General features: G+C 43.8%; 1 protein-coding gene across 1 annotated transcript in view; it reads right to left on the reverse strand.

Moving 5' to 3' along the window:
* The window catches only part of cpne2 (copine II), a 93,274-nt gene that overhangs the window by 49,733 nt on the left and 24,614 nt on the right, over nt 1–18,927 (reverse strand). The window contains exons 8-9 of the mRNA XM_056281200.1: nt 16,663–16,749; nt 14,836–14,895 (exon numbers count right to left, since the gene is read on the reverse strand). Of these exons, the coding sequence (XP_056137175.1) occupies nt 14,836–14,895; nt 16,663–16,749 (147 nt within the window). The remainder of the gene's footprint in view (nt 1–14,835; nt 14,896–16,662; nt 16,750–18,927) is intronic.

An 18,927-nucleotide genomic window follows, 5' to 3' on the forward strand; every position in this document is an offset into this window, starting at 1 on the left:
AATAAAATGACCAAGTCAAGTCATTGTCCTGTCTGTCTCCACCATAATCTGGAGGTGAGAGTTTCTGTCTTCTTGTGGAGATGGGAATAAAGCTTCTCCCTATGATCAACAGTGATGATAACTTAGAGAGGTCGTCAGGTGGTCCCATGTCTTGCTGTGAATCTGGTAAACATATCAAAAGCAGGGTGGTTCCTGGTGAGTTTCCTGTCTGCGATAGCTTGGGAAGGTCATTGAGTGGTCCTGTGGTGGGCTGCTAATCATGTCAAAAGACATTGGAGCCTCTCATTTGGTTGATGTCGATTTGGCACTCCATTGTGGGGGCAGCGAGCTGCTTTGCAAACCCAATTAGTATATGAGAAGGCTATTGATTATCTCTGGTGGAGTTTCCAAGGGGGGGGACTTAAAATCAATTCAAAGTTAATCTGATTTATCACCTTTATCCTATGATGAAACATTTCTATCCTGATGGGAGCGGTCCCTTCCAGGATGAAAATGGTCCCATCCACAGGGCACGAGGAGTCACTGAATGGTTTGATGAGTATAAAAATGATGTAAATCATATGCTATGGCCTTTGCAGTCACCAGATCCCAACCGAATTGAACACCTAGGGGAGATTTTGGACTGACGTCTAAGAGAGTGCTCTCCACCACCATCATCAAAACACAAAATGAGGGAATATCTTTTGGAAGTATGATGTTCCATCCCTCCGGTAGAGTTCAGAGACTTATAGAATCCATGACAAGGAGCATTGAAGCTGTTCTGGAGGCTCATGGTGGCCCAAGGCCTTATTAAGACACTTAATGTTGGTTTTTCCTTTCATTTGTCCCCAGTCTGTATCTATATTTCTCTTTGAAGCCCCATTAGGTGTGCTGTGAAGTAAGAGCAATCTGGTTGGATGTCAGAAGAGACAATGGTCGAGCTGAGGAGATTTAGGTAGGTAGAGTAGGAAAAGGGTGAGATGGTACGATAACAGATATAAAACCAAGTAAAGGAGGCAGCAGGCAGAATGAGAGAGAGGGAGAAAAGTGATTAAGAAAAGACAGCAGAAGGGAAAGAGATGGATTTTAAATTGACACAGGGTTTTCTCTGATCTTGGATATGTATGTTTTAGGTTCTGTCTAAAAATGACCCATGCGAAAATACCAACCTTGGTTCAGGGTGTACGGGTCATTAATATCTTTGAACAATGGGTAGTGATTTGAAAAATTACAGGCTAGTTGCATGGCTGATATATGATAACTATTACTTTTATGGTTTGTTAGATTATCTTGCATACTGGGCACTAGATGTTTGACTTTTCTGACATCTCCCACTGAGTATTATGATGGAGGCTTTTACTCAACGCTCACATCTTATTTATAGCAGATTATTATGAGTCATCTACAGGTTGTACAGTTATATTTCCATGTTTGCTAATTCAGAAATGCCACTTCAGACTTATTATAAAAAGCATAAGTACTAGCTCGTAATATTAAATGATTGTTTACTTTTACCAGAGAGGTAATGTAAGTATGATCTATGGTGGTACATTTCATGCAGGTTGCATTAGATCCTGTCAAGAGCTTACTTTTTCACTGCAAAGGGCAAGGAAAGCCGCCATGTTGTTGTTGTCTGGTGGTTCATAAAGACAATTATTATGCAGACTGCAATGATTAAGACTGCATTATTAGGATGGAATAAACTGTACTTTAAGTAGTTAGGTAAACTAGTTTATAGTCATATCTAGTAAGCATTTCATTCTGTCTTAATATTTAGATAGATGCATGTATTTTCAAGTCTGACACCTACTCCTCTAACACCATTCTGGTGAGGTTTCTTTCCTCATTTCCCTCCTTGGTGATTGTAGCTGTAAAGACAGTGAATTTGGGGTCATTCAGGTGGTGTAGTGGTCTATTCTGTTGCCTACCAACACGGGGATCGGCGTTTCGAATTCCTTTGTTACCTCTGGCTTGGTCGGGCGTCCCTACAGACACAATTGGCCATGTGTGCAGGTGGGAAACTGGATGTGGGTATGTGTCCTGGTCGCTGCACTAGCATCTCCTCTGGTTGGTCAGGGCACCTGTTCGGGGGGGGGGGGCAATTGGGGGGAATAGCGTGATCCTCCCATGCGCTACGTCCCCCTGGTGAAACTCCTCACTGTCAGGTGAAAAGAAGCAGCTGGCGACTCCACATGTATCGGAGGAGGCATGTGGTAGTCTGCAGCCCTCCCCGGATGGCAGAGTGGGTGGAGTAACGACCGGGATGGCTAGGAAGAGTGGGGTGATTGGCCGTATACAATTGGCGAGAAAGGGGGGGGGGTAGTGAATTTTATGATAGTGCGACGGTAACACAATTCTATTTCCATGTTATTCCCTTCTCCAGGCTGTTAGTAATATCTGATAAATACCAAACACATTTCAAACACGAGACCAAACAAAACACATGACACAAACATCGTTAAAAACCAGCAAATGCCAATTGAAATAATGAGGAAGAGAGACATCTCATGATATTTTACAACAACAGCACGGCGAGATAAACATGACAAAACCGTCATACAAAAAACGGGTTCCAGTGATGCCTGTTAAATGAAAATACCACCACCCACTGAGAATGGAAAGACATCAGCTTCAGGAAACTGCTAGCTTACTGAGGCTAATTGTGGAGCGCATACTTGCATAGAGCTGAAGCAATTGAAAACAGATTGGAGGAGTGTGCCTTTGGCTCTGGCATTTGTAATTTACGTCCTCTCATTCAAGAAAGACTTCCTATTGATTTTACTATTATCACTGTGGTAAGTCAAAGAAGGTTGACTCAGTTCATCTGGATACAACGTTTATTGGCAGATACGTTTCATCACTCAACTAAGTGACTTCTTCAGTATGAGGATGTCTCTTAGTTGAGTGATGAAAACATTTCTGTCTATAAACGTCGTATCCAGATGAACTGATTCAACCTTTGATTTTCTTACCTGAATTATTTAGCATGCATAAAGATACTATGTGGTAAGATGAAAACTGCAAAAAAATGAATGAATATGATCTGAATGACTTGGGTTCAATCAGTGGTTTTCAAACTAGAGGTTATGATCCACAAGTGTGTGGTCCACAAACCTAACCATGCAGATCTTAACGTGAATGTCTATGTCCATGTGAACGTTTGCATATACATACGTGAGACCCCATCTATGATATGCTATTACGTAAGTGGTAATCATACAATACCAAATATACTTAAAAAAAAAAGAAGGTAGAAAGGCGTCCGGATGGCATGGTGGTCTATTCCGTTGCCTACCAACACAGGGATCTCCGGTTTGAATCCCCATGTTACCTCCGCCTTGGTCAGGCATCCCTACAGACATAATTGGCTGTGTCTGTGGGTGGGAAGCCGGATATGGGTATGTGTCCTGGTCGCTGCACTAGTGTCTCCTCTGGTCGGTCGGGGCACCTGTTCAGGGAGGAGGGGGACCTGGGGGGAATAGCGTGATCCTCCCACGCGCTATGTCCCCCAGGCGAAACTGCCCACTGTCAAGTGAAAAGAAGCGGCTGGCGACTCCACATGTATTGGAGGAGACGTGGTAGTCTGCAGCCCTCCCCAGATCGGCAGAGGGGATGGAGCAGCGATCAGGATGGCTCGGAAGAATGGGGTAATTGGCCAAGTACAATTAGCAGAAAAAAAGGGGGGGGGGGGAGATCCAAAAATAATTTTGAAAAAAACAGGTAGAGAAATACAAGGTGAATACTATGAGGGAGTCAGCCTGCAGCTACTGTGGATTCAGTCCCACTTAAAATAATAAGTAATCTAAATGATTTTTAAAATATGAAATTATGGTATTTAGGTTAAATCATGCAGATTTTCCTGCTTTCATATGCGTGGAGACCCTGTTGAGTGTAACATGGGACTATACACTCACTGGCCACTTTATTAGGTACACCTTGCTAGTACAGGGTTGGACCCCCTTTTGCCTTCAGAACTGCCTTAATCCTTCGTGGCATAGATTCAACAAGGTACTGGAAACATTCCTCTGAGAGTTTGGTCCATATTGACATGATAGCATCATGCAGTTGCTGCAGATTTGTCGGCTGCACATCCATGATGCGAATCTCCCGGTCCACCACATCCCAAAGGGGCTCTATTGGATTGAGATCTGGTGACTGTGGAGGCCATCTGAGTACAGTGAACTCATTGTCATGTTCAAGAAACCAGTCTGCGATGATTCGAGCTTTATGACATGGCGCGTTATCCTGCTGGAAGTAGCCATCAGAAGATGGGAACACTGTGGTCATAAAGGGATGGACATGGTCAGCAACAATATTCAGGTAGGCTGTGGCGTTGACACGATACTCAATTGGTACTAAGGGGCCCAAAGTGTGCCAAGAAAATATTCCCCACACCATTACACCACCACCACCAGCCTGAACCGTTGATACAAGGCAGGATGGATCCATGCTTTCATGTTGTTGACGCCAAATTCTGACCCTACCATCCGAATGTCGCAGCAGAAATCGAGACTCATCAGACCAGGCAACGTTTTTCCAATCTTCTATTGTCCAATTTTGGTGAGCCTGTGCGAATAGTAGCCTCAGTTTCCTGTTCTTAGCTGACAGGAGTGGCACCCGGTGTGGTCTTCTGCTGCTGTAGCCCATCTGCCTCAAGGTTCGACGTGTTGTGCGTTCAGAGATGCTCTTCTGCATACCTCGGTTGTAATGAGTGGTTATTTGAGTTACTGTTGCCTTTCTATCAGCTCCAACCAGTCTGGCCATTCTCCTCTGACCTCTGGCATCAACAAGGCATTTTCGCCCACAGAACTGCCGCTCACTGGATATTTTCTCTTTTTCGGACCATTCTCTGTAAACCCTAGAGATGGTTGTGTGTGAGAATCCCAGTAGATCAGCAGTTTCTGAAATACTCAGACCAGCCCGTCTGGCACCAACAACCATGCCACGTTCAAAGTCACTTAAATCACCTTTCTTCCCCATTTTGATGCTCGGTTTGAACTGCAGCAGATCGTCTTTACCATGTCTACATGCCTAAATGCATTGAGTTGCTGCCATGTGATTGGCTGATTAGAAATTTGCGTTAACGAGCAGTTGGACAGGTGTGCCTAATAAAGTGGCCGGTGAGTGTAAGTGTGTTATTTTTCATGAAATATTTAATACCTGAGATATTGGCATTCAATTTGGACTTTAAATATGTGTTAACTATACATGTTATTTGCCAGAGAGTGTTTTTACATGGTGAGCCAGAGTATTTCTTTGTGTGAAAAACTTGTGATTTATATTCATATTCTTGTACTCTTTGAACACTTGATTTGAGAAGCTTGCAGTGTGAGCCGGGGTGAGGCGTCTGTCATTTGTGCTCTTCCTGAGAGAGGATCTCTGTATGTCTCTGGTGAACTGTTGGGCCTTGTTCCTAATGAGTCTGAAGATTTGCCTTGGTCCATTTTTTGATGTTATCGATGGATTTCATGGTTTGTAAACGAGGTGTATACACTATTAATTCGTCTGTATGACAAAAAGGCCTCCTCTCATGAAATGCGCAATCCAATAGCTCTTGTTTCTGAACTTTGTCTGTCTCAGATCGGTAAAACTGACAGTTCAGAATCAGAAATCACAAACACTTTGTCGTTTCATTTCATGCACTTGCGCACATGAAATAAAACGAAACATCATTTACCCCAGCCCACAGCAGTGCAACACAAGGACAAAAACACATATCCAAAAACTACAACTACAAGAACACACATATCCAAACTAACACATATATCTGAATGGGGGAAAAAAAATCACTGTCCAGGAGAACGAACACCAGGCAAATGAACGCCAGCCAGGGTGACTGTCGGAACTGCCAGTCTGCATGGGCTAGCAGTTAGCTTAGCCTGCCCCGCTTTTGCGTCCTGTCAGACGACCCTCGGTGATTCCTCTTCAGGTGCAGCTCTGGTCAGGGCTGTGGTCCTTCGGCCCACAGGACGCAGCAGACCAAGCTCCCTCAGCCGATCCAACGTCAGCTCTCCCACCCAGGCACCTTCAACACACCTCCCTGCACTCCACAAGATGACACTAAAAACACAGTCACGGCCAGGTGAGGCTGCCGCCAGACCGCCCTCAGCGTTATCAGAACTACCGGACTACATGGGCTAGCAGTTAGCTTAGCCTGCCCTGCTTCTGCGTCCTGTCAGACTGCCCTCGATGTTTCCTCGTCGGGCACAGCTCCGGTCAGGGCCATGGTCCTTGGGCCCACAGGATGCAGCAGACCAAGCTCTCCCTGCCTATCCAGTGCCAGCTCTCCCAGCCATCAAACGGAGACAAACTTAGATGCAGACATGGACAAAGACACTGCATGGACGGTACTGGGTGAAGCCGCTGCAAACGCGAATCTGCATCGCCATCTTCCCACACCGTTACTGGGTGAGGCCGCTACAAACATGAATTTGCACCGCCATCTCCCCACACTCACACACTCAGTTACTCTGAGTGGTGCCTGAAACCTAGAACGGTCTCCTCCCATCGGCAAGTACCACCCGGAGCTGGCTATTTCTACATTTCTCGAACCTATGTGTGACAAGAGATATAATAACATCACAATTCAGCTGAAACAATTCTTCCATAAATACCCCATCAGCAACAGCAGCCTTTCTCTTCATGTCAGAGCAGAGAAATGTTGCTCTCTTCTCCTACTCCCACAGCCCAGAGGCAAGACTTTCCTTTCCTGGAGATTAGGATTAGCACCATACTAAATCTGACTGAACACCACAGAACAGCTTTCTGTGTGTGTGTGTGTGTGTGTGTGTGTGTGTGTGTGTGTGTGTGTGTGTGTGTGTTTGCGTGTGGTTTCATGTCCTGTCGCCGCTATGCACGTGTTAAAGCCTGAGAGTAGAAGAAGTAAGATGCATGTGAGAAGTGTGTGCATTTGTACATATGTAAATCCACTGTAAAAAAGGTATTATGTATCTTTGTGTGCGTGCGTGAGTGTGTGTGTGTGTGTGTGTGTGTGTGTGCGTGTGTGTGTGTGTATATATGCACATGCAAGTGTTTTGTTCAGTTTGTTCATGCTGTATGAGTGTTTAACATCCTGAGTGAGTGTGTACATAGTGTAAGGTGTGTGCAAAAGAGATTACGTGTGTGTCTGCAAATTGTGAACTGTGCATGTTTCTGTAAATTAGTCATGGCGTGCGGGTGTGAAAGAAGGAGAGGGTGAGAAGACGCGCACATGGACACATATGTGTACATTTTCTTCAGCAATTTCCATCTTTATTTGATAGCGATAGTAGAGAGAGAGAGAGAGAGAGAGAGAGACAGGGAAGGGAGGGGAGAGGGGGGATGACACGCAGCAAGGGCTCGGGCTGGATTCGAACCCAGGCCGCTGCAGTAAGGACTCGGCCTTATGCGGTACGTGCTCTACCAGGTGAGCCACCGGGGTGTGCCCACATGGATACATATGTATATGTAGGGTTCTGTAAACACAGATTTATAGACCCACATCTTCTTTTCTTTTTTTTTTACATAAATCTACGAAGGTGTTTAAACAGGATCAAGGAAGTGTCTGTATGTGGAAGGTATTACGTGGGTTTGTGCGCACACACCTGCGTTTGTGCATGTTATGTGCTGTATGTGTGTGTGTTCAGCCTTGAAAAAGCTGAGATTTGTGACAAAGGCTTAACAAAACATGAAGAGACAGCAGAAATGATTTTAACTCCCCATTCGGTCTTAAAAGTCTTCATCTCTCCGCCGCCAGAACAGGCAATAGTTCCCAATCCATGTGGGACACTGCTCATTATCTTCCAAACAAATCACAAAGTAGGAATATAATCACATATTTTTATCATTCTGTCAGGTAGCAACCACTATTAACAATTTAAAAGTCTGCATAATGATGATAATAATAGTAATAATAATAATAATATAATATATAATGTATTATAATCATAATAATATACATATACACTACCGTTCAAAAGTTTGGGATCACCCAAACAATTTTGTGTTTTCCATGAAAAGTCACACTTATTCACCACCATATGTTGTGAAATGAATAGAAAATAGAGTCAAGACATTGACAAGGTTAGAAATAATGATTTGTATTTGAAATAAGATTTTTTTTACATCAAACTTTGCTTTCGTCAAAGAATCCTCCATTTGCAGCAATTACAGCATTGCAGACCTTTGGCATTCTAGCTGTTAATTTGTTGAGGTAATCTGGAGAAATTGCACCCCACGCTTCCAGAAGCAGCTCCCACAAGTTGGATTGGTTGGATGGGCACTTCTTGCGTACCATACGGTCAAGCTGCTCCCACAACAGCTCAATGGGGTTCAGATCTGGTGACTGCGCTGGCCACTCCATTACCGATAGAATACCAGCTGCCTGCTTCTGCTCTAAATAGTTCTTGCACAATTTGGAGGTGTGTTTAGGGTCATTGTCCTGTTGTAGGATGAAATTGGCTCCAATCAAGCGCTGTCCGCTGGGTATGGCATGGCGTTGCAAAATGGAGTGATAGCCTTCCTTATTCAGAATCCCTTTTACCCTGTACAAATCTCCCACCTTACCAGCACCAAAGCAACCCCAGACCATCACATTACCTCCACCATGCTTAACAGATGGCGTCAGGCATTCTTCCAGCATCTTTTCATTTGTTCTGCGTCTCACAAACGTTCTTCTTTGTGATCCAAACACCTCAAACTTGGATTCATCCGTCCACAACACTTTTTTCCAGTCTTCCTCTGTCCAATGTCTGTGTTCCTTTGCCCATCTTAATCTTTTTCTTTTATTGGTCAGTCTCAGATATGGCTTTTTCTTTGCCACTCTGCCCTGAAGCCCAGAATCCCGCAGCCGCCTCTTCACTGTAGATGTTGACACTGGTGTTTTGCGGGTACTATTTAATGAAGATGCCAGTTGGGGACCTGTGAGGCGTCCGTTTCTCAAACTAGAGACTCTAATGTACTTATCTTCTTGCTCAGTTGTGCAACGCGGCCTCCCACTTCTTTTTCTACTCTGGTTAGAGCCTGTTTGTGCTGTCCTCTGAAGGGAGTAGTACACACCGGTGTAGGAAATCTTCAATTTCTTAGCAATTTCTCGCATGGAATAGCCTTCATTTCTAAGAACAAGAATAGACTGTCGAGTTTCAGATGAAAGTTCTCTTTTTCTGGCCATTTTGAGCGTTTAATTGACCCCACAAATGTGATGCTCCAGAAACTCAATCTGCTCAAAGGAAGGTCAGTTTTGTAGCTTCTGTAACGAACTAAACTGTTTTCAGATGTGTGAACATGATTGCACAAGGGTTTTCTAATCATCAATTAGCCTTGTGAGCCAATGAGCAAACACATTGTACCATTAGAACACTGGAGTGATAGTTGCTTGAAATGGGCCTCTATACACCTATGTAGATATTGCACCAAAAACCAGACATTTGCAGCTAGAATAGTCATTTACCACATTAGCAATGTATAGAGTGTATTTCTTTAAAGTTAAGACTAGTTTAAAGTTATCTTCATTGAAAAGTACAGTGCTTTTCCTTCAAAAATATGGACATTTCAATGTGATCCCAAACTTTTGAACGGTAGTGTATATATAATTTACAATTTTTTTTGGGGGGGGGATTTTCCCCCCTTTTTCTCCCCAATTGTATCTGGCCAATTACCCCACTCTTCCAATCCATTCCAGTCGCTGCTCCACCCTCTCTGCTGATCCGGAGAGGGCTGCAGACTACCACATGCCTCCTCCGATACATGTGGAGTCACCAGCCGCTTCTTTTCACCCGAAAGTGAGGCGTTTCGCCAGGGGGACATAGTGCATGGGAGGATCACACTATTCCCCCCCAGGTCCCCCCTCCCCCCTGAGCAGGTTCCCCGACTGACCAGAGGAGGCACTAGTGCAGCGACCAGCACACATACCCACATCCGACTTCCCACCCGCAGACACGGCCAACTGTCTGTAGGGACACCCGACCAAGTCGGAGGTAACACAGGGATTCGAACTGGTGATCCTCGTGTTGGTAGGCAACAGAATAGACCGCTATGCTACCCAGATGCCTGATATATAATATTATGATAATATCCATCCATCCATTATCCAAACCGCTTATCCTACGCAGGGTCCTGGGGATTTTGGAGCCTATCCAAGCAGCCATTGGGCGGCAGGTGGAGAGACACCCTGGACAGGCCGCCAGTCCATCACAGTTATAATGATATAATATAATAATAATAATAAGTCTGCATAATGCATTTCGCTTCAGACAGACAAATTTGGTACTTTGGCAGTTAGGTTGATGCATTTTCCTAGCAGCAACTACTTTGTGTACTGGTGGCCACTTAGCACTTCCTCTGAAGCAGTTGTCCGTTATGTGCCTTGCTCAAGAACAACTTCAACGGCAGATCACTTAGGGGTGAATGCCTCTCATTTTGCTTGTCTCATCCAGGAGAGGGTAGAGTGGCTGTAAAGTGCCCAGATATCCTTAAACCCAGAAACTCAGGACTGCATGGACTAATGATTTAGTCTCATTTAGTGTGACTAACATGATGTGTCACACAGAGATATGGAAATTAAGCTCTTGTCTCGCCAACACCAACTGTTTTTTTCACCATTTACTTGACAACTACCAACCGTATGCTCACCCAATTAACTGCTGAAACTCACATAGGCATGATAGGGGTGAGCTAATCTGCATAAAAGACAACTCCCATTAATGTAGTGTTTAACACAGCCTTGGAATGAGACTGTTGGAAAAAGTACAAACATTGGCTCCACCTTGATTGCCAGTCAACAACATCTCTAGCCAGGCTGTTGTCCAGTGCCAGCACAAACCTCAGTCCAAATAGAATTAAGTGTAATGGGAGGTCTCGCTATGCAGAGCTGGATTTATTTAAACGCTTAATTCAGCATCCTAGATTGGGCTTTCATTAGACAACAGCTCACAAAGAGACTCGGGGGGGGGGGGGGGGCAAAAACAACTAATGGATCAACTGAGCTGAAACAAAAAACACTTGAAGGGACTCACAGAAAGTTGAATCAGTTCATCTGGACACAACGTATATGGGGAGAAAGGTTGTATCGCTCATCCACGTGACTGAGCGTTGAAACGTTTCTCACCTGGATTATCTATCAGACGTGCATGAGGACACTTAAAGGGATATTTCACTAAATCAGCGACTGACTCTCACCAACTTCTACCACTGCACCATAGAGAGCATCCTGACCAGCTGCATCTCTGTGGTACGGCAACTGTACAATCAGTAGACCAGAAAGCTCTGTAGTGGGTCATCAAGGCAGCCCAGTGTATCAGCGGTACCCAGCTCCCAGGCGTGAAAGACGGTTATCACAAACGCTGCCTTCGAAGGGGTCTCAGCATCAGCAGAAATCCCACCCACCCCGACCATGGACTGGTCTCCCCTGCAGTCTGGTAGGCGCTACAGGAGCCTCAGAGCCCACACTACCAGGCTCAAAAACAGCATTTTTCCCCAAGCTGTTGCCCACCTGAACCTGGCTACCCACTGAATGACTGTAAATACTATGTTTATACTTGTGCTCTTTTTTTACTTACCTTTAGCTTTTAGTCTTCATCTGTATGTATCTTATACTATGTTTGCTATGTTTGTCTATGTCTGTCTTGTACTGTTTGGTGAAGCCGCAGCCCTCATTTCATTTTACACGTGTCAGCACATTTTTTTGGGGGGGGGGTCCCCCTTTTTCTCCCCAATTGTATCCAGCCAATTACCCCACTCTTCTGAGCCATCCTGGTCACTGCTCCACCCCCTCTGCCGATCCGGGGAGGGCTGCAGACTACCACATGCCTCCTCCGATACAGGTGGAGTCGTCAGCTGCTTCTTTTCACCTGACAGTGAGGAATTTCACCAGGGAGACGTAGTGCGTGGGAGGATCACGCTATTCCCCCCAGTTCCCCCCCCCAAACAGGCAACCCGACCGACCAGAGGAGGCGCTAGTGCAGCGACCAAGACACATACCCACATCCTGCTTCCCACCCGTAGACACGGCCAATTGTGCCTGTAGGGATGCCTGACCAAGCCAGAGGTAACACGGGGATTCGAACCGGGATCCCTGTGTTGGTAGGCAACGGGCCATGTGGCTGATCTGTACAGACAACCCACAGACAGACACACACATAGCACATAAACCTATACCTAATTCAGTTGGCATTTTTTGTGCATGACAAAAACCTAAATACCTTGTTGATAATAGGACTCGAAAGAAAGGGTCGCTTAACATCTTAAGAAGGACCCCTCTTTCTCTCATCCTTCTTCTCATGCTCATTCTCTTTCCATCCCTCAGCTCAACATCCTGTTTGCCTTTTTTTCCCCCTATCACGTGTTTTCCGCACATCATTACTACACATGAACACACTCAGTGGGGTAACTAGGCAAAAATACCTTTGTCTGCTCCAAGCTAAGCTTGCTACTACCTATTATTGATAGCTAATATAGCTAACGTATTATTACTGTTACGTTTACCCACACAGTAATTATTACCATTATCAACATATCAATGTATTACTAACAAAATAACATTATTAATGTACCTGATGAATGTAACCAGCTTAGTCTGTGGCCAGATATACCTAATTTAATGATAGCTAATGATGGCTAGCCCAGTAATATAACTTTGTTATGCTAGTCACAGGTTAGCCAGGTTCCACCTTTCATTTCAGAGCATAAAGACCCGCGGGGAGGGTCGGCTGGGATGGTCTCTGGCCAGTCTGACCTCCCCATATCCGGCCTATTTTAAACGTTTCTCTCCCTCTGTGAGCTCCAGGTGGGGACCGGCCATTCGGAAAAGTCATCCCGCCTGCGGAGGCATCTCGTTTGCCTTATTTTGTTGAAAATACCGGTTCTGGTTCGAAGGTAAAAAAAAAATAATCATGGGGCGGTTCCCCCGGCCCCAGGGCATGTCCCTGGCTGCCCTGCGACCCCAGGAGCCCATACAGAACCCCCTAAAAAGCCTGGATAAAAGAACGCCATGTGGAACCTTGGCCAAAATCAACACTATAATACGGTGATGTTGACAATGGATTATTGAAAATGTACCAATAGGTGAAATATGTAATTTACCCTACAGTGCAAGAGCACAGTTGGGCCACAATGTGTTTCAGAATTAGTTGATGGGGTTTCTCATTCTTTGATTGCGACCGGTAAGCTTTACGCTCAATTACAGTCGCACCCGGCAGCCCGGAGTCCACGCAAGTCAGTTTTACTTTTAATATTCTGAATGTATCCCTCCTGCATACTGTAATCCCTTCTGCCTTTCACGGGGTGATATTAAGGATGAATCACTCCAAAATACATCACTTATTTGCGCTGATTTCTTCCTCATCTTTTGGTGTTTTCCGGCTACTTCCTGGATGGTTCTGAAAAGCTTGATGGGCATAGCAACAGTAATCAAGGGGGGCGGAACTTTGTCAAAGGTCAGTTGATTCAGTCTCTTTAATCCATGCACCATGTGTTTTGGGTATGACTCCAGTGTGTAAAAATGAAAAAATAAGTATGTGAGAGAGAGAAAAGAGATGTAGCCCGTGCATTGCGTTATTCATAACAGAATACATAGTATATATGTGGGTTTACATTGTGTATAGGGTTGACTGCAGTAGCGCGTGTGGAGAGCGTGTGGAGACAGATTGTGCATATTTGTGTACATGTGAACTAAAAGTAGCAGTGGGCCGGTGTGAATTGCTTGGCGTTGCCAGCAGGTTGGCCATGTTTCAGCTCTGCTGGACATAAATGGGCTGGCCAGTAATAAAACAGCTCTGCCTGTGTGCTCTCTCTCTCTCTCTCTCTCTCTCTCTCTCTCTCTCTCTCTCTCTCTCTCTCTTTCTCTCTCTCTTGTTCTCTGTCTCAGTTGAACACAAGTGTGACATCACCAGGGACACACGGGGAGAATGTTTGCCATCAAGAGACAAAAATAGACCATGACACCCCCCCCCTCCTATCACCTTCCATTTCTCTCTGCAATACCCATCACCCCATCTTAATCTCTCCATTTCCACCTCTCTCTCCTTCACCATCTCAAATCCCCCCCCTCTCTCCCACAGTGCTCTTACGCTCAACTTCCATTTTATCAAAACACTCATCCACCCCTCTCTTTTTTCTTTTAAATATTTCCTCCTGTTTTCTCTCCCGCTATTTCCTCGAGGAGAAAATGAACAGAAATCAGTGTTTCAAAATATCTGTTTCTCACGTATTCCCCCCTTTTGTCCCTTTTCATTTGTCTACCTGTCTTCCTCCTCTTCCTCTTTGGCATGCAAATAATGTGTGTGTGTGAAATAGGATCATAGGGGTAGATGAGAACCTGGGAAATAGGCGGACAGGGAAAGCAACAGCAGAGAGAGGAAAAAAAGAGGCGAAAGGATAGCGAGGCATTGAAAGTGACGCGATGGAAAGGAGGAGAAATGTAGGAAATCAGTTAAAATGAACATTTGTCAAGTCTCTTGGACACATTCTGAGGTTCATTACACCGAGCCAAGGCAGCCGTTTGGCGTACATACGTGTATACAGCCTCTACACGTGGGGCGAGCATCCAACCTCAAGTGTGTGAAGTAAGAGAACAGAGAGGAGCGCTGGGGAAGAGAGATAGATGGTGTGTGTGTGTGTGTGTGTGTGTGTGTGTGTGTGTGTGTGTGTGTGTGTGTGTGTGTGTGTGTGTCAGTGAGAGAGGCTTTGTGACTATGCAAGCGTTTATGTGTGTGTGTGTGTGTGTGTGTGTGTGTGTGTGTGTGTGTGTGTGTGTGTGTGTGTGAAAGTGAGAGAGAGAACAAGAGAGCATAAGCGCGTCCACAGAAGGCTGAAGGAAAGAGGAAGGCAACGTAACCACAGTGAGAGAGAGCGGTGGGGGACACGCTGAGTTATTCTACTCACAGTGAACATCAGCTGGCAGCCACCCAGTATGTAGTCCAGAAAAGTGTAGTCCCTTGTAATCTGGAGAAATAGGAGTCACATCAGTATTAAGAGGCCGTGCAAGACTACAAACAAGCACCGAAAATAAGCACAATGAGAAATACTGGTAATAGCAAGCAGCTGACCTAGTCCGACAAAAGAAGTCAAAACACGTTCTTGTCATTCATTTTACCAGCTTCATATACCGTTTTTTAAAGTTCTTACCATCAACACAATTCGTTTTTCAAGTCTTTACATTACCTCCGTATCAATATCCCCAATTGTGTGCTCCATTCACAGAAACAGCTCTTGTTTTGTGATTTTAAATACTGCCTAGTAGCACCGTGTGGTTTAAAAACAATTTCCTCTCCCATTTCAACGACTGATTAGAATAGATTTAACTGTCATTAGACTTAATCCCTACCCGCATCCAGAAAATGCAATTATTAGCAATTTAATGCAGTCTGTACAGTATGTGTTCACACATGGCTGTGTTTGCATCTGCAAACATGTCTGCGTGTGTGTGTGGGTTTTGTGAGATGTTGTCGCTTGTTCTTGATTACGACTATCAAGAAAGCAGAAAAAGGGGAAACGATCCATTATGAAAGCATGACATTCACAGACTGGTATCATTACTGCAACAGACCTCAGAAAATTCATTGTTTCCACTTCATGTGTTTTGCATGGGGCTCAAAGTGAGCCTCGCTAATTAGTTATTTAGAGCACTGTTAGAAGTGTTTCACTGATCAAAACGACATTAATTTTATGAAATGCTTCAAGTGCAATGGAATTATTGGGTGCATTAAGTTGAAAAAAATTTTTTGCACTCTAGTGACTTCCAAGTGAAGGCTGTTTCCATAGATGGGGCTCCTAGCTAATATGGTGATCTGCGAAGTTTTTTTTTTCAATACTTTAAGAAAATACTACAATGATCTTTTTTTTAAAATTTTTTTTGGATTTTTCTCACTTTTTCTCCCAATTGTATCCGGCCAATTACCCCACTCTTCTGAGCCGTCCCGGTCGCTGTTCCACACCATCTGCTGATTCGGGGAGGGCTGCAGACTACCACAAGCCTCCTCCAATACATGTGGAGTTGCTAGACGTTTCTTTTCACCTGACAGTGAGGAGTTTCGCCAGGGGGACTTAGCGCACGGGAGGCTCACGCTATTCCCCCTAGTTCCCCCTCCCCCCTGAACAGGCGCCCCAACCAACCAGAGGAGGCGCTAGTGCAGTGACCAGGACAAACACCCACCCCCAGACATGGCCAATTGTGTCTGTAGGGACGTCCGACCAAGCCAGAGGTAATACGGGGTTCGATCCAGCGATCCCCATGTTGGTAGGCAATAGAATAAACCACCACGCTACCCGGACGCCCCCTGCATGATCTTCTAATGTTTTAATCTCCCATTTGGTTTGTGGTTTTCTCCTGTTTTTAATATAAAGCACAGACTTGACCATGCCCCCTGGGCAGTAAGACAATTTGTGTGGAAATCTGCACCCTTAGTTTTGATAAGACACTTGTACATCACATTGCCAAATTGTGCGCATAACTTTCCAAAGTGACAGCATGCATTTCAACGTTGCACATGGAATTTGAAAGTAAGGGCATTACTGACTGCGACCTTGTGACATGTACAGGACTCAATGACAAAGTTTTGTTTACTGCCTAAATAAGCTCCTCCCCAGTAGCTTCTAACGTCTATTGATTATGAGTGCTGAGCCATATTGGATACTATTGAAAATGGAAATTCCCAGTGCTAGTCTTTGTTTGTTGAAAATAAAAAAATCAATCCATCCATCCATCATCACCTTGCATGACTTCAGAACAATAATTCCGGAGTTCTTGTAGTTTTTTTTCTTCTTCTGTTTCTTTGGGTTGATGCACTCAAACTCGACCTGAGGAAGTCAGAGAGAGAGAGAGAGAGAGAGAGAGAGAGAGAGAGAGAGAGAGAGAAGTTGGAAGCAGGGTGAACGAAGGCAGAGTCGAGGAAAGAGGAGAATATGAATAAAGTGGACACTTCAGTTTGAATAAATAGAATAATGGAGGAGAAGGAACGAAAGAAAGAACTAGACATGATAACAAAAAAGAGGAGAGATGTTTGCAGATGAAGAAGTGAGGGATCATAGTTTGACCTGTTGGTATTCCACACAACCCACAATGACTGTATCAGCAAACCCGAGTATATTTTATAATCTAGTGATTTTTTTATATATGTCGCTAAATTGCAATGAATAATATTTTGTAATATATGAAATATTTCATTGTATATTATGGGTTGTTCAGTATTCACAATTATTGTCTTTAGTAACATAACTAGAATAATTTCCATTTTTAAGAGCTTGGGAATCCAATACAAAAAAGTAATCTAATAAGATGTCAATGACTTTGCAATAAAATAAGGTCCATTTACCAATTCACAGGATGTCCTGGAGACTAACATTCCTTATGTAACAATCAAGCACAACTATATTTACACAAAAGCCAAATGCAGACAAAACAAACTCAGAAATGGAAACTAGAAAATAAAAGGCGATGCCAGCGTAAATCTACTGTCCCAACCAGCAGACAGCTCTCTTTACTAAATCTACTAATCTAATTGTTACAGGATTTGGTGTTTATGTGTGGATTAAGTGATTTTTTTTGGAGTTCCAGTTATTTTAGGGCTTTATCTACTTCAGTGAAATAGATTGGTGCAGAATACAATAGCTGATAAACCACAACGTGACTATCCTCAGCAAATCGTACTGCTCACAGATTTAAAGGAAGCACAAACAATGAAAAAACTGTCACATTGCAGCTGGTATGTAGTTTTGTTTTGTTTTTTGTTAAAGGTTTATAGTAATGGCACAATAATTAGAGTATTTTCCAATAAATATCAAATTAGACTATCTTTGGAACAAGAACTAAGCTGATTGTTCAGTGTTTGCGCACACCTGACCGACAGCTCCAAAACTGTTATTCTTCAACTTTCCTGAGGTGAATTTTGGTGTCCCGCAAGGCTCAATTCAAGGCCCTCTAACAGTCCTCCTTTACACACTCACTTGGTTATCTCCTCTAAGCATTGTGTAGTTTCACAGATTTACATAGCAATAAAACTGTTGATAGTAACCCAGCTATTATAAACTAAAATGTGACTGGCATCCAGTGATATATGACAAAGACTGTGTAGAGAAAATGGACTGTTGACAAAGTTTTAATTGCTTGTTTTAGGCACTACATAGAAAATCGCTAATTTCTGACATCTCTCAAAATGACTTTAGAGTTAGGATTCTTTAAAGAAAAATCTTTAGCACTATGTTTGATTCAGTTTTGATATGTTGACATAAAGACAATGGACTAGACAATAGACTCATCTACACATTTGCTTGTTTGTTTCTGAAATGGTTACTAAAATTAACCAATCTCTGTCTTAGGCCAGCTTTCACAAACATTCAAAATGCCCAAAATTAAGTGTGCATAACATAAATACTGTGAACTATAAAATCCGAACACATTGCCTGGTCTACATGTCTTAAACGCCTCCCTGTGGCAGTGGGGTTTTGTTGTATCTTTTTTCCTGCCAGCCCAATAATAAGGGAAACGCTCAGTTTTTGGGATATTGTAGAATTTGTGATCAGTAAGCACCTAAATAAAACAATCTAAGTAAAACCAACAGGTTTTACATGTTTTCTTGTTTGTTGCACCTCTACTGATTATAAAATGGTTTTGATTGAAGCCTGTTTCATCCAGTTGGCTGTGGGGGAAATGGCTACTACTGTGTTGTTCATGCCTGAAGATGGCTCTTTTGGACCAACCATGATCTTTTGCACTTTTTAAATAGTAGTCAAGTAAACAATAAAACTGAGTTCTGAACAAAATTTCTGGACTGTTAGCTGTGTCTTTTTCTGGGAATACATACAGTACTTCTCATAACTTTGGGCTCATATCCTGGTAGTGTCTATGTATACCCAACAGTATCGTATTTGGCCAACTGCCTTCTCAGATTGTCCATCTCCAGTGATAGGTAACCGTATTGGGCAGCTGAAACAGTTGGGTGGGGAGGTCATCAGGAGAGGAGCGGTAGAGTTTATAGT

The sequence above is a fragment of the Lampris incognitus genome, chromosome 6 (assembly GCF_029633865.1).
Source record: "Lampris incognitus isolate fLamInc1 chromosome 6, fLamInc1.hap2, whole genome shotgun sequence".
Classification (NCBI taxonomy): domain Eukaryota; kingdom Metazoa; phylum Chordata; class Actinopteri; order Lampriformes; family Lampridae; genus Lampris; species Lampris incognitus.